The 16,152-nt window shown below is 39.8% G+C and overlaps 1 protein-coding gene across 1 annotated transcript in view; it reads left to right on the forward strand.

Annotated features, from left to right (window-relative positions):
* The window catches only part of LOC129773215 (uncharacterized), a 47,135-nt gene that overhangs the window by 13,113 nt on the left and 17,870 nt on the right, over nucleotides 1-16,152 (forward strand). Inside the window, exon 2 of the mRNA XM_055776804.1 lies at nucleotides 302-1,826. Within this exon, the coding sequence (XP_055632779.1) occupies nucleotides 1,757-1,826 (70 nt within the window). The 5' untranslated portion in view covers nucleotides 302-1,756. The remainder of the gene's footprint in view (nucleotides 1-301; nucleotides 1,827-16,152) is intronic.

Below are 16,152 nucleotides of genomic sequence, written 5' to 3' on the forward strand. Positions count from 1 at the left end.
CTTTAATTGTCTTCTTTCTGCTTCTCTCGTAATTCCTCGCATTTTAATTTTTTTTTCCCCGTCCCGTCTTTCTTGTTGGCTGTTGGCAGCCGCAGCGGCTCTTTCGGGATTGTTTCGCCGCGGCGAGCTTGTCAGACTGTGTGTTGTTTCTTCTCTTATTCTACTGCCTCTTGTTTCGGCTTGCTTTCCCGTATGCCTCAATTTCGATGTACATCGGAAACCGATTGGCTGCTTGCTTGCCATCATTATTTTCGTACGTTTCATTTTCATTCTTTTTTTTTCTCCGTCTATCCTCTTTTAGAAACCTCCGATATCGCCGTCGTCATCGTTGTTCGTCTTTGCGAGGGACCACCACGAATGAACAACACTCTGGACTCTGCATGCGCTCTGCAATACGACAACGAACAAACGCACAGGCACTAAGGTGCGTACCTGGCACCCTTCGTCGTGTGAGACCAACACCATCAGTGGACTTTGCCCTGGATGCTGGCTATGTCGGAGGAATCCCGAAACTGTTTGGAATTTAAGTCGACACTTGGAAAGGAGTCACTCGCTTGAACATCAATGAAAAACGGAAATACTGCGGCGGAGAGCAGCGCTCTGCAATGAAAGGTACTAAAAGAAAATGTGACTGCTTTTGCTCGGAACGATGGCCCGATAGGATGTTGAATTGGTGAACTCCCCTGGTGGGAAGAAACGCAAGTCTCCAAACAACATTAGAACGATCTAAGACAGCTCATCAAGAAACAAAAAAAAAAGAATCAATCGTCACAAAAGTGAGAAACAATAGAAGTGTGCGAAAAATAATGGAACTAGTAAATTGTGGTCGATTTCCCAGTTATTACTACGACGTGGACGACAACAACAACAACAACCAACTGTTGCTGGCCTGCCGTGGTAAGAATGCTGCTGCTGTCGACATCGAGTGTTGGTCATCCGGTTCCTTCGCGGCAAACTCCTGTCTCTACCGGCGACAGAATCAGACGACACACTGCCAGGAGAAACAAGAATACGACGACCAATTTTACCATCAGCACCATCTTCACCAGCAGCGTCAGCAGAGTTCCCGTGCCTTGGAATTGGAGCTGTGGAATGTCGTGGGATCATCGATTGGTTTTACCGATAAACATCTGTATACCAACGGTTGCCCCCGGTTCGTCCAGCAGTAATCGCTGCCAGCAGGATATCGCACCTTCTCGGGACTTCCACAGTGGTTTGTCCTATCTACGGCGTTTGAAGAGGATTCCCGGCAGTAAACGAGTCAATCGTATACACACGGAACCAACCCATCAAAAATTCAGTGACAAGTGATACTTTCGGTCAAAACAGAGTAGGCTGGGAAGCGTTGTATGATTCGAAAAAAAATGTGTGAAGCAAAACGTGAAGTTATGAATTGTATATAGTTTTTTTTTGCGTATGAACTCGTTCGAAACAAAATACAAGCAAGAGCCAGAGACTCTTAGAGAGAAAAAAAGTGATTCCAGTGTGAAAGGAGAAAGACTCCCCGAGATCTTTTTTTTTTTGAAGACAAAAAACTCAAGTGAAAATCTTTCCCAAGAGAACTCACATCAGAGGCAATCAGAAAAACAAAAACTCTGTGAGAATCAAAAGTTAGATATCTTTTTTTTCGGTACGTGAGAGTTTGTCAGCAGAAGAAGACGAAGCGAATAGTGGAATTAGTGGAAGCAGACGAAGAAGAAGCGAAACACGAAGACGAAGAAGAACAAGCAAAAGCAGCCTCTTTCATTCATAAGCAATGAATAGGAATATAGTAAAATTCTATGCAATACTATTCATCATGCTGTCATCAGTTGTGTTAATCACAGGTGAGTTTCGTTAGCCTTAGTCCGCATTTCCATGCGGGGTTTATTTGTTTTTGTTTATGATCCCATGTTGAAGTCAGAGTTGTTTGTGTGCAGCGAAGCGCGGGTGTGTACACGGGGCTGATAACTTTTTTTTTCTAGAGTTTACTTTTCTTATTTCTCGCTCCCAGGGTGGTGGTGTTGATTTTATCAGTGATCTAGTTTGTTTAATAAAGAGGTGTTAACAATTTTCTCGGTCACATTCCATGGGCGTTCGTTTCCGCGACTATCAGCACCATCAGATAATGAAGAGCTGTTGACGAACAGAGCCATGTATGTGATCAGTGAACCACTTCAAACGTTGATTAATTGATTGTAGAGAATGTCGATAGTGGCTATATATCGCTCACCGGAGGATTATCAACAGAGATTATCCAATAGGGAAAGCTCACGCTTATACAAAACGTCCAGACTGAATTCTTCGAATGATTGAAACACGTCATGCGTCACATACTGGTTATAATTTCATCTTTTAGAATTCAATTTTAGAGACCAATCATATTTTAGGATTGGTCTCAATACAGGAGTCACCGAATATATTCGAGAACTGAGACGATCTAAATGCAAAACCTGGATAAATAACTGCGTGGCAAGACTCAGTAAGACTCTAGGAAAAGACTACTCGAGCAGGCTAGGTTCCCTTAAAAAGGACGACGTTTCGTTCACAAAATCTACCTCAGAAGTATTAGACTTACTGATGGAGATTCACTTACCGGGATCTACAGCTGTTCATTCTGGTACCAATCCTAGCTATAATCGTGGTTTCCGAAGGTGTCTAACAGGACCTTAAAGTGCAAAGGAGGTTGTAAACATAGTTGCGGGATTGGTTTTCACGAGGGCCAGAGTAGAAAACGCGGTAAGATTTCCAGCCCTGATTCAAAGAAGAGAATCACAGCTAATTCGGTCTCTAATCAATATTTTGAAGGCAAATCTTAAGTCCTTCCACACACTCGTTAAAGTTGTTTTCATTCCAAAAGTTCACAAAATCCTTCAGATCAATATGTTTATCACCAATACTGTTGAAAAATATGGAGAAATCACAGCGGAACTTCTATTATCTGCGAACGGATGCCACCTGTGTATACGACCACATACATGGATAGTTCAATGATTAATGTAATGATAAAATATAGTTTTGATGCTGAAAGATATTATCTCTGTTACCCCTCATTTTGAATCTTTTATTGCGTTATCTTCGATTTTCTGTGTCCACATCGAGCTCGCCCGATTATTCCATTCCATTTCATTCCATAATCAGGGTTTTACTGTATTACATGAATACATAAAGTCGGTATTTATGTCCAAAAGCCCTTTATCTAAAAACCAGTTTGCCTACCAATTTTTTGACGTAGAACTATGTCTTTCAGGAAGGGGTCACGTTTTCATGAAATAAAGTTAACGTTAATAACTATTTTCACTGCGAACGAATTCTCATGATTTGCATACCAATCGAATCGAAAATTCTCTAAGATTTGTTTGATGTGCTATACATTACAATTCGCTAATCTCTAAACGGTTTAAATTCATGAAAACTGGAAGAATTTCCTTTTTCCCATACATTTGTTCTGCCGATTTGTGTGCCAACCATACCTGTATTCCGAATGCTTACAACTCGAACATTTCTTAATAGATCGAAAAGATGTTTGCATCAATTGATAGAAAATATTTCTACGCGCCTATCAGAATTAATAAAATGTTATTTTTCATGAGATGAACAATTGAATAACTGTAAAATGCCAAGCGTTATTTAACCACCCAAACTGCCGAGTTTTGATTGGCCCGGTTTTACGGTTTCCCCAACACAGACTTCAAATAATTAATTGTGCAATAAATTCAGAGAGAAATGTGCAAAATGCAATGATTGTTTGACAATTCTACCGTTCGAATATTTTGGTAGTCCTAGGCATCATACCGAACGTAAAAGGACGTTCATCAAATTTATTTGTAACGAAAAACATAATCTATTACAAAAATTAGGAGGCGTTCTAAAATAATATTCGAAGTGGTAAACAAGTGGATTGCGTAACATAACTGCGTAGTTCTAAGTCGAAAATGCGGTCGTGTCCTAGATACAACCCCTTACATTTTTTTACCTGTGAAATTCGTTTATTTTTAAAGTCAAAAAGTTATTATAAAATAGTTATTTACATTTCGTTTCCTGACTCAAAATCCAATAAAGATCACATATTTTTTTAACATTTTAAGAATGTTTTCCTAGACCCCCGTAGCCACATTGGTTGCGCGTTCGCTTAGTAAGCGATCGATCGTGAGTTCAAAACTCAGGGCCCCCATTGACCATCTTTGTGTTGTTACAGAATAGCTACGTCCACGCAACAATCATCAGCGATGGAGATCGATCCACGGTCGAAATAAGATCGATTCATCCATACAACTGCTCTGCTCTGCAAGACACATCGGGCTGCTGTTCTATAAATAACTCAACAATGATCAATCAACTGTCTTCGCTGCCCGTCTTACTGGATAATGGGAAGAACAGAAGGAAATCTCTTACGCCTAAATGGCTACTGTGTAAATATGTACCATTTGCAATGGTATAGCAGGGAATACTCTAACGCCGAAAAATGGCAACTGTGTAATGTGCTAATTATAGATATGATAAATATGTGACATGTACACGATTAAAATTCGGTTCTGTTACAGCTAAAATGCTAATGAGCCTAAAATAAACAAAAGGGATAAAAAAAAAGAATGTTTTCCTATCTTGTTCCTATGTTTCTCAATTGAGGCCTCAATAGTTCTTCTATCGACAGACTGCGCCATCCATTGAACTGTTGTAGTTGTAGTAACCCACGATCTAGTACATCGCTATGCCCAGCAACCCTAGTTACAGGTTTGCTTAGTAGCAACCACTTTGTTTAGCTGTAGTAAACGAGCAATAAAACTTTTCATTAGTTCTCCAGTGCACAACCAGAACACACGCGTTTATTTCCAACTCTCAAGAGGTTATGGGCCCAGAATTGGCCAAAAGTTAGAAAATTTCTCGAAGTTTGATAAGTTCGTGCAAGTCCAAAGATGATTCCGAGGGATGATTCGAGTTCCAGTTCTCAAGGCGGCGGAAACAACACTGGCAATCCGAGACAGACAGGTGAAGGTGACGGGCCAACTGCAAGCGGCGGTGTGCGGTCAGCAACATTTGTTCGGAATTTTGGAAGCGCAGTATCGTTACCGGCCATGGAGAAGCTGAAAGGACGGCAGAATTATGCTTCTTGGGCGTTTTCTATGAAGATGGCACTTATACGCGAAGGTACATGGCGTGCAGTAAAACCGTTGGAGAATGCGGCGGTCGATCCGGATATGAGTGATCGGGCTCTTGCGACTATCTGTTTGAGCATCGAGAAGCACAACTTTAGTTTGGTCAAGAACGCTGAAACCGCTAAACAGGCATGGGACAAACTCCAAAAAGCATTCCAAGACGATGGACTAATCCGGCGATTCGGTCTGCTCGATAAGTTGACGACGATCAAGCTGGAAGAGAGCGATTCTGTTGAAGATTACGTTGACCAGCTGGTGACGACGGCAGATGATTTGAGCGAGATCGGATTTGAGGTTAACGATCAATGGTTGGCGTCATTGCTGTTAAAAGGATTGCCCGAATACCACAATCCAATAATTATGGGTCTTCAAGCATCGGGCATTAAGTTGACAGCGGATGTAGTGAAAACGAAGATCATACAGGACGTCAAATGGCCATTGAAGAGTTCCGGCAGCGAAGGCGCACTTTACTCCAAGCAGAAAACGAAGCGAAAGAAAGGTGATGCAGAGAATAAGAGTGGAAACTGTTTTAACTGCAACCAACCGGGGCATTTTGCTGTAAATTGTCCCCAGAATTCGAAAGCAAGTTCGTCGAAGCCTAAAGGTAAAGCTCTGTGCGTTTCGTTGGCTACGGGGACCGGACAACAAGAAGATTGGTATTTTGACTCCGGCGCAACATTGCATATGACGCGGTCGGAAGAAGGTTTCACCAAGCAAATGGACTGGGTTCATTCAATTGACACTGCCAGTAGTCAAAGAATCCAATCTGTAGCGAGAGGAGCAGTGAAGCTTGAACTAGAAGAAGGGTCGATTGAGGTCAAAAACGTTTGGATGGTTCCGGACCTGACGACAAATCTTTTATCTATCAGTAAGATTTGTGCAAATTATATGACCGTGCTATTCAAGAAGGATGGATGTGAAGTTCGTGACGAGGATGGAGACATTGTAGTTACCGGCGTTCAAAGCAATGGAATGTACAAGTTAAATACTAAGAAATCGGAAACAGCGTTCCTGGTGGACAATTCAAACTTGTGGCACCGAAGGCTAGGACATTTGAATCAGCAGTATATGAACAAGCATTCTACGATGGTCGACGGAATACCACTAAAACTTGCAGCCGTAGCAGATTGTGTAGCATGCGCTCAGGGTAAGCACTCTAGAAGTTCCTTCAACTCAAGCTCTTCACGTTCAGACAACCTGTTGGATCTGGTCCATTCCGACGTATGCGGACCGGTTGAAATTTCATCGATGGGTGGAAGTCGATACTTCGTGACTTTTGTCGACGATGCCAGTCACAAGGTCTTTGTGTATTTCATCGAGTCCAAGAGTCAAGTTAAAGAAGTGTACGAAAAGTTCAAGGTACTTGCTGAACGACAAACTGGACAAAAATTGAAGGTTCTGCGGACGGATAATGGAACAGAGTATATCAATTCCACGATGAAGATCAGCATCGAACGAGATGGGGTGATTCATCAAACAAGTTGCCCCTACACACCTGAGCAGAACGGGAAAGCAGAGCGGATGAATAGGACGCTTGTGGAAAAGGCGAGGACAATGTTGAACGACGTCGGGCTACCAAAGAAGTTTTGGGCGGAAGCTGTATCAACTGCAGCGTATTTGGTGAACAGATCTCCGACTCATGTACTGGAAACAACCCCAGAAGAAGCGTGGAATAAGAAGAAACCAGACATGAAACATTTACGGGTTTTTGGATCTCGAGTAATGGTGCACTGTGCGAAGCAGAACCGACAAAAGTTCGATCCAAAGTCTGTCGAAGGTATTTTCGTTGGTTATGCAGAGAATTCCAAAGGTTTCCGAGTATACGTTCAAGAGAAGGACGAGGTCATCATTAGTCGAGATGTAGCGTTCATCAATGAGGATCAAGCCGTACATTCGAGGGATGCAAGTGGACTGCAACAACCTGTGGAGTTCGTCGAGTTACTTGTGTGGCCAGAAGCAATTGATTGAAGCTACTACTGTTCAACGTCCTGCACAGCCCATTCAAGAAGATAATCCTATCATGGAAAATCCCATGGAGGAAATTGTCGAGCCAGAAAATGCGCTTCCACCGCAATCTGATAGATCCGCTGACGAGCAGCATGGATTTAGGCGCTGCGGTCGGGAGCGCCATCCCCCAGGCAAGTACTCCGATTACATGTGTTTTAGTTCAGTCACTGGTCCAGATAATTCCACAGAACCAGCCCCAATGACTTCCATGATGACAGATGATCCCAGCAGCTACTCCGATGCTATCAAGCGATCCAATCGAGCACAGTGGATAACTGCTATGGAGGAGGAGATTCGAGCGTTTGCTGAAAATGAAACCTGGGAGCTGACTGATCTGCCAGAGGGACGAAAGGCAATAAAGAACAAATGGATCTACAAAACCAAGAGAGGACCTGATGGAAAGATGGAGCGATTCAAGACAAGACTGGTCGTGAAAGGCTGTTCCCAACGTTACGGAGTCGATTTTTATGAAGTTTACTCCCCCGTCGTACGCTATTCGACTATTCGTTATCTGGTTTCACTGGCGGCCCAACACGACCTGGATATTGACCAAATGGATGATGTTACCGCTTTCCTTCAAGGGAAGCTAGCTGATGAAATTATCTTCATGGAGCAGCCTGAAGGTTTTGACCAAGATCCAACGAAAGTATGCCGTTTGAAGAAAGCGTTTTCGGTTTGAAGCAGTCCAGCCGTGTATGGAATCATTACCTGGATGAGGTGCTACGTGAATTCGGACTGCAGCGTTCTTCATTGGATACCTGCCTGTATTTCAAGATTGATGATGACAAGATGATTTTCGTGACAATTTACGTCGACGATTTTCTAATATTTACAAACGACCCGAATCTGAAGAAGAAGCTGAAGTCTTTTCTGCAAAGCCGCTTCAAAATGAAAGATATGGGAGAGGCAAAATTTTGTCTTAGACTGAAGATTACACGTGACCGGCAGAATGGGAAGATTTGGCTCGATCAACAGCAGTACGTGCAAGATGTCCTCAAACGGTTCAACTTGGCGAACTGCAACCCTGTTTCTACTCCGGTTGATCCAGGTGTGAAGCTCGACAAATCAATGTGTCCATCCGATCAAGAAGAGGTGCAAAGTATGCAGTCCATCCCTTACAAAGCAGCGGTGGGTTTGTTAACGTACATCGCTCAAGGAACCAGACCCGACATATCATTTACTGTGAATATGGTAAGCAAGTTCAGCAGCAACCCTGGACGACGTCATTGGGAGGCAGTTAAAAGAATCATGCGTTACCTCAAGGTCACTTCAAGCAATCGTCTCGAGTATTCTGCAGCTGGCAATCCTCAGTTCATTGGCTATACGGATGCGGATTGGGGAGGAGATGAAGAAAACCGGAAGTCCACTACTGGTTATATCTTCAAGAAGATGGGAGGAGCCATATCGTGGAACTGCAAACGCCAGGATATTGTAGCACTTTCCACCTGTGAAGCAGAATACGTCGCCTTATCAAGGACAACGCAAGAAGCACTCTGGTGGCAGCAGATGCTGGGAGAAATCAACGGAAATCAACCAGTACCAATTTTGTGCGACAACCAGTCGGCAATATGCCTAGCGAAGAATCAAGGTTACAATCCACGTACGAAGCATATCTCTATCCGGTATCATTTCGTTCGTGATGCACTGAACCGTGGTGACATTACCCTGGATTATGTTTCCACCAAGCAATAGCCAGCGGACGGTTTTACCAAACCACTGACGAAGCAGATTCATGATGAATTCAAGAAGCTACTTGGCATCGTAGGTTAAGGAGGAGTGTTGTAGTTGTAGTAACCCACGGTCTAGTACATCGCTATGCCCAGCAACCCTAGTTACAGGTTTGCTTAGTAGCAACCACTTTGTTTAGCTGTAGTAAACGAGCAATAAAACTTTTCGTTAGTTCTCCAGTGCACAACCAGAACACACGCGTTTATTTCCAACTCTCAAGATGAACAGAAGTTAACTAAGAAGTTAACAGTTAACTTCCGTTGCGGTAGTCTCCATGCTGACTTCACCCTTATGCAATCGCTGAGTTTATACTCCAGTGTCTCGCATTGAGTGTTGCAAAACAAACAATTTTCACCGTCGACTCTGTTCATTTCGGCAATTTTTCTGTGCTCAAGCTTTTCATTAATCAATAAGAAAAGCGCACTACGGTTGCTTGAGTTCAGCTTTGTAATATTCGGTAATTCCGTTCGTTCATTGTAGGGTCTGTGAATGATACCGGCGGTGGGAGTGTTGGGAGATTTGAAAGAGCAAGTTTAAGACAAGGACAATCAGCACCAATTAGACAAATACACAGTCGCAGCGTTATAAGTGTATCCTTCTCTCTGTTTTTTATCTCACTCTCTTTTCTTCTCAAGTATTTTTTTACTTTTACTGTCTCTTTCCTTTCTTCTCTTTTCTTCATGAGAAGATTAATCTTCCTTTTCTATTTCTATTTTCCTATTTTGCTTTTCTCTACCGTTTTATCTTTTTTTATCATTATCACTCTTTTTTCTAGCAACATTTTCTTCTCGTTTCTTCGGTTTTGATTCAATTTCTCGTTCTTTTTATTCATTCATCCTATTTTTTCTATTTCTATTGGATCGGTTAGCGTCATGCACAAATTTGGTAACGCATGATATACCCCTAACACATAGTAAGTAACGCAACCCTTATCCACCTTACTCCACTCCCTTTTCACGCATTAAATCTGGGTGAGCTGTTCGAAAGATAAGGTACATTTGACAGGCAATCCTTGAATTTTCTCTCTTTAAACTATAACTTGCGATTCTCGATAGGTTTATCATCTCAACAAAGAGAAAACGAAATTAAACTGAGGCTCCCAAATAAGCCGCAGTTCTTAATTAAACCGTGGTTTTCAAATAAGCAATGGCTCTCAAAAAAGGCACGGCTCTCAAATGATATGTGTCTCAAAGAAGTCGCAGCTCTCAAAGAAGCTGCTGCAGTCAAAAAAAGTAGCGAGGTTCAAATAAGCCAAGGTTCCCTAATGAACGCTCAAAATAGAACGGAGACTCTCAAATAGGCCGCTGTTGTCAACTAAAACGCGGTTCTCAAATAAGTCACTGCTCTGAAGCTCTCAGATAATCATCAGCGCTCAAATAAGCCGCAATTCTAAATTGAAACGATGTTCACAAATATGTCACGGCTCATAAATGATCGTTGGCTCTCAGGTAAGCGACTGTTCCAGCAGTAGCTTTCAAAGGAGCATGTGACAAAAATTGAAGAATCTATTTCTTGATACAAAGGTGCTTTCCATAATACTTCTTATCTATCAATGGTACTGGCTATGAAAAGAAGACATTTCAATGACTGTATAGTCGAATGGATCCAAGGCATGCTCACATATAGGCAAATCACTTCGGAGCTGGGCGGATCGTCGATATCTGTGATTTCAACAAAAGGTTGCTCACGAGGATGAGTTCCATCAACGCTCTTTTGGTTGACGGCCTTCTGAGAAGCTTAGAGGCGAAAGGTTTCGAAATCGTGGGTTTTGCTAACAATCTAGTCATAATGGTACGTGCAAGTTCGACGACGTGATATCGAGCAGGATGCAGATGGCCTCATACCATACACAATCATAGGGCCATATTTCAGAAGACGAAACGAGCACACGAGCGCTCGTCTCGTTTGATTTTATATTCCAGAAGTCGAGCTCGACTGAAAACAGACGAGTAGCTCGTTCGATGAATCAGTCGAGTCGTTGACTAGTGTGTTTGTTCACCTTGTTGATTCAAAGCATCAGTATTCCTTTGTTCCGCTCTCATTTTTAGAAATTGTTTCACGGCCAAACTAGAATTGCAAAAGCACTGTATGTTTTTAACTGCAACCATCAAATTCAATTCATTAATTGGAGAGTTTTACAGATTTCCAAATGGGCCTTTTTTTTTTGAATATATTAAAACGGCACGAAAGTGTCTTCACATCATGTTGTACGAAAATGAGTAATTCAAAACTATTACTTTTTTGGACATACATGCATATCGAGTTAAAACTTTTCTTTATAAACCATTGAACGTGTGAATAAACATTGGCCCAAATAATTTCATAATAACGAAACGCCTGAGTGATGAAAACCATATGCTGGTAGAAAAAATATCAATGAAGTCAAAAGGTGTATGAAATTCATTCCTTTTTGTTATGATATTACAGGGCCTTTCAGGTTAAACGCTCACGCAAAAAAAATCGAATAGCTCCTTATAAAACATTTTTTCGCTCCGTCGATGGTAACACTGCATTCCTCACTTCGGGACGATAATATTCGGCTACTCGTTCAGTCCGATCGGATAGTTTTTAGTGTCAAGATGTACAATTTACAAGAAGGTGTATTTTTAGTGAAATCGTATTACTCGAGCAACCGAAGCCTTAATAAAACTTTTTTCTCTGGGGGTACTTGAAGGACCGTTGCTATGTTAATAAGACACAAAATTTGGAGGAACTTAAAGAAGAAATAGCTCGGATTTTCAACAGCATCGAAGTCGTAATTTTAGAGTTGTGTATGAAGAATTTTGTTCCCCGTTTAAGGCGAAGGTGGAAGCTAGCCGCAAATGGCTACCACAATGGCGCTCATTTCTTTCATCTCCCTCCCTTACCCCTCGCCCGAAAATCCATAATTCTGCGAAACAGTGTGAAGAAAATTATCGTTTGCACACACTTCCCACCAAGTAATATTAACCAAACTCTAATCGATTACTCACAAGATATTAAATTTTCATCTGCCGTCGCAATGTATAGTGGAAAACGTAAAACTCAAGCTAGTGCTCTGAAAGTTAACTTTTCATTTTTCAATTTTCTACAATGGTTTTGTTTGTACTGGTGAAAACATTGTTACTTTTTCGACACTGACCAGACAATATCATCGAAACAGCTATTAAAACCACTCAATAAAATGTTATTCCTGAATCATAGCGTTTCATGTCATAAAAATTAACAAAATAAAATTTTGTTGATATCAATACAATTATTATTTTTACGTTTAATGGGTCTATAATGTAAGATTAGCAACTTTAACATTGACTAAGAAAATTGTAGTGCAAAGCTCGGAACACTGCCACGGCTGCCTATGCTTTCAAGAATAGTAAACGGAAAGGTATTACATTCAATCAAAATGCCTCGGCCAACGAAGAGAAGGGTTAAGGCTCTCGAACGTGAATATGTGAAAACAATACGATCAACGAAGGAAAATATTAAGGAATTATCAACATCAAGTTACTGTGCGGAAAAACTTGTTAATACTAAAAGAGTCCCAATTCGCATGTGTTATAAATTTGCTCATTTTACGCTCGCGTATAATCAGAACTTTACTTCATATGCAAATACGCCTTCTATATATATTTATACACCTATCCCTCGATTTACACTTGAGATAGGTTCCCGATAAAACCGTGTAGAGTGAAATCTCCGATTTTGCTATGTAAAACCGTGTAAAACGAAATAAGCCCTCAATATATACTCAATTCAATCATTTATTTAAGTAAAACAATTATAAAAATCTACTTATGGAATTAATTATAGATTCTGGATACAAATAAATAAAGAATTCTTCAAGAAGCTAAATTGTAATAAGTTTATTCGCTATCGCCACTTTAAGGAACTACCAGTATTTTTATTCTGATTAGTATAAAGTCATCCTTAAAACTTGAGCATTCTGGTTCAACAGTCGACGAATTCGGGAAGATCTCAGATTTGACTTCAGACTAAGTGATAGAAAATTCAATTAACAGCTGCTGTTAGCGCATAAACCGGACAAACTGCGGTTGGATGGTTCTGGCTAAGCACACTGTGGAAATTGAAAAACACAAGTTTTTGGAGTCCAAATTTTCTCTTTATATTTCACTCATTACACAACATTTGGTAATCACTTTGTCGTTGGCGGTTAGGAAAATAACTGGGATCATGAATCACGTTGTGCGTTGCTTTTATGTTTGTCGGAAGTTGGTGGGGTGATTATCCTGTCGGCTCCACTCGGCTCGCTCGGGTGCTGTTCGTTTGTAATGTTGCTACTTATTTCATCTCGCTCTCGCACGTTGCGGGTGATACGATGGAATGAAATGGAGAGCAATTGCTTCGGGTAGTGAATGGAAAATTTCTGTTGCTGACAAAATGGAGGATTTCAATTTATTTGTCCTGACATGTCAGAACACGTAAGCTCTCGCTACACGTGGCGCGAACAGCTGCGTAGATTTGTTTTGCTTTATTTATCATTAAGTTTAATAAATAGATCTCCAGTCGACAGCCGAAAATATAACTCTCCTTTACTTTTCATTTTTGTCGATATTCTTGGCATTCTAAGAGCTTGAGCAATTGACACAAATTACACGTCAAGACTCCAAAAATGCTAGTATATTGATGGCTGGAACATAAAATCGCACTCGTAGTCAAAACTATAATCCTATTTTACTTGCTTACATATGAACTACAAATATACATTTTTCAAGTTTTTCTAAATTTGTTATTTCATAAACCGTGTAAAAGCGAAATCGTTTAAAACAGTAAATAGTAAATAGGGGGATAGGTGTATTTGCCATTGTTCATCGGAACACGTCGTTCATACATTTTACTTCAGTATTGAATTGTTATTTCTTTCAAATGTATTCTAAGACACGTGTCAGTGAAGCGCCACACAGTCTTATAGGTGAATTAATCTATGTACGTACCAAGATCAAAACAAACGAAACAAATTGCTCTTCTCTCACAAACACTATTACCCCATTTTTACACGTGGTTTTACCTATACTACTAAAAAGCCTTGCTACCACCTTCACCTTAAAACGCGTTATCGAAAAAAGCGGTGGTCACATCGAAAATGTCCTAAAAAAAGCTTTATTTTCGTTTTTTTTTAAATAAAAATCGGTTGACATTTGTAGAAGTTATTGAAATTTGTTGCGTGAGCATTTAATCTGAAGGACCCTGTACTAACACTTTTAAAGAGTCAATTTTTTTATCCTGATTCGAATTTGTTATCAGTGCACAATGGTCCAGGAGATACATTTATGTGGAAATTAGCATTTAGAGCTCGACAGTTATTCTCTAGACAAAAACAGTCTTCGACAAAGTTGTTATATATGATAGAGCGCTCATTATTATGTTGTCAAAAATAGGGTGACCAAAATTGTCGATGAAATAAAAAATATAACTTTCTTATCTTTATAGATAGAGGTAAACATAGTTCGACAATGTTGTAGTCCCAGTTATTTGAGATAGCTTTGTAGAACAAAGTTTTTTCTATCTTTTGAAATAACCGATATAGCGCCTTCCACCATGATAAAACGATTTTTATACTCTAACTTTTATATTTCAAATTCTACATACAAACTGTCTTCGAAAGACTTTTAGAGCTTACTAATACAAACGATTGCGATGCAGAACTTGTCGATATCTCAACTTCACTCAAAGTTATTGATATTTCTCCCCAAAAAATATGCTCTCTGCAATTGCATGTCATTCTTTTTGGGGCAAACATAAACAAAGTTTATTGGCGGCATTTGAAATAAAATAGTTCACTCTACATGATGTGTGATTTTGAAAACTATGTTATTTTTCGTGTTTGAGTAAATTAAAATTGAAATCGTGAGTGTTTGAGTAAATTAAAATTGAAAACATTGTCGAACTATGTTTACCCCTATCTTTAAAGATGAGAAAGTTATATTTTTTATTTCATCGACAATTTTGGTCACCCTATTTTTGATAACATGAAAATGAGCGCTCTATCATATATAACAACTGTCGAGCTCTAAATGCTAATTTCCACTTAAATGCATCTCCTGGACCATCGTGCAGTGGGGTGCACTGCATTCCAATCGATCGATGAGGAATAACAAATTTAGCAACCATTCTTGTTGCTCGTTTCTGCACCTGTGTATGCAATTATTTATTTTTTGTTCTTCTCTTGTTCCACTACCTGTCCATATAAATTGAAAAGATAACCTCTGATTTTTCATTACCAACAACATTGTTGATAATTAATGAAAAATCGTTTCTCCGTTACGAAAAATATCGTTGATTGAGTATAACCGGCCAATGGTAATTATCACACAACCGTAATTTTTTCGAACTGGTTTTTTCTCTCTTCATTTGCTCTGTCAACACAGATTTGCGTAACAGTACTGCTTTTTCCTCCAGTTTCGCTTTTCAAATTTCAAAACTAATTGTTGAAAATAGCTATGTGAGCGCATTGACACTACGTTTTGCATTTGCAACAGTTGGCGGTAACAGAATATTTGACAAAACAGATTTCAGTTCAACAGCGCACTGCACATGCAACGTCCCGTCAGTGTCGCATTAGAACCGATTGAGATCTGTAGTTGGACATAACACAACACAAAGGAAAAACAAGTTAAAACGGGAAAATCATCGAAAATCTAACAAATAACCATTAAAAAATCTAGTAGAAAGGTTGGAAACACTCCAAACATTTTTTTTTTATTCAAATCGTTTATTTTTACAGGCTCAGTTACATACGTTTAAAGGAGCCGAACTCCTTACTGTATTGTTACTAGTATATATACATTTTTCCTTAATTCTAATGTTAATAATATAGGAAACCGATTACTCGCGGTCAACTCGAGTTTAGAAGGGTGACATATTTTCTTCAGGAAAAGGAGGGGATATGAGGATATGTTGACAATGATCACACTCACACCACAGCAGTGGAACTCCATACAATTCACTGACTAAAAAGTGTCCACATTTTCATCGCTTGTTTACGTGAAGAATATAATTTTTTCAGGCACACTTGATTTGAGAGTGTATGGATTTCTAGCTGTCTTGACGCAAGGTCTTTAATGATGAATTATAAGATGGGAAGGTTTATATAAACATATTTATAATTACATAAGTTTATTCAAATATTAATATTGCTCTTCTTCAACTATTCAGTGCAATTTTATCAAAATTGAAAGAGAAATTAAAAATGGAATGTTTTTTTTCAATATTTTTTTGAGATGGTTATTAAAAATCCATTATTACCTTTGCTTCATTATTACAAACTCATAAACGACACAAAGAG

The sequence above is a fragment of the Toxorhynchites rutilus genome, chromosome 1, assembly GCF_029784135.1.
Source record: "Toxorhynchites rutilus septentrionalis strain SRP chromosome 1, ASM2978413v1, whole genome shotgun sequence".
NCBI lineage: Eukaryota > Metazoa > Arthropoda > Insecta > Diptera > Culicidae > Toxorhynchites > Toxorhynchites rutilus.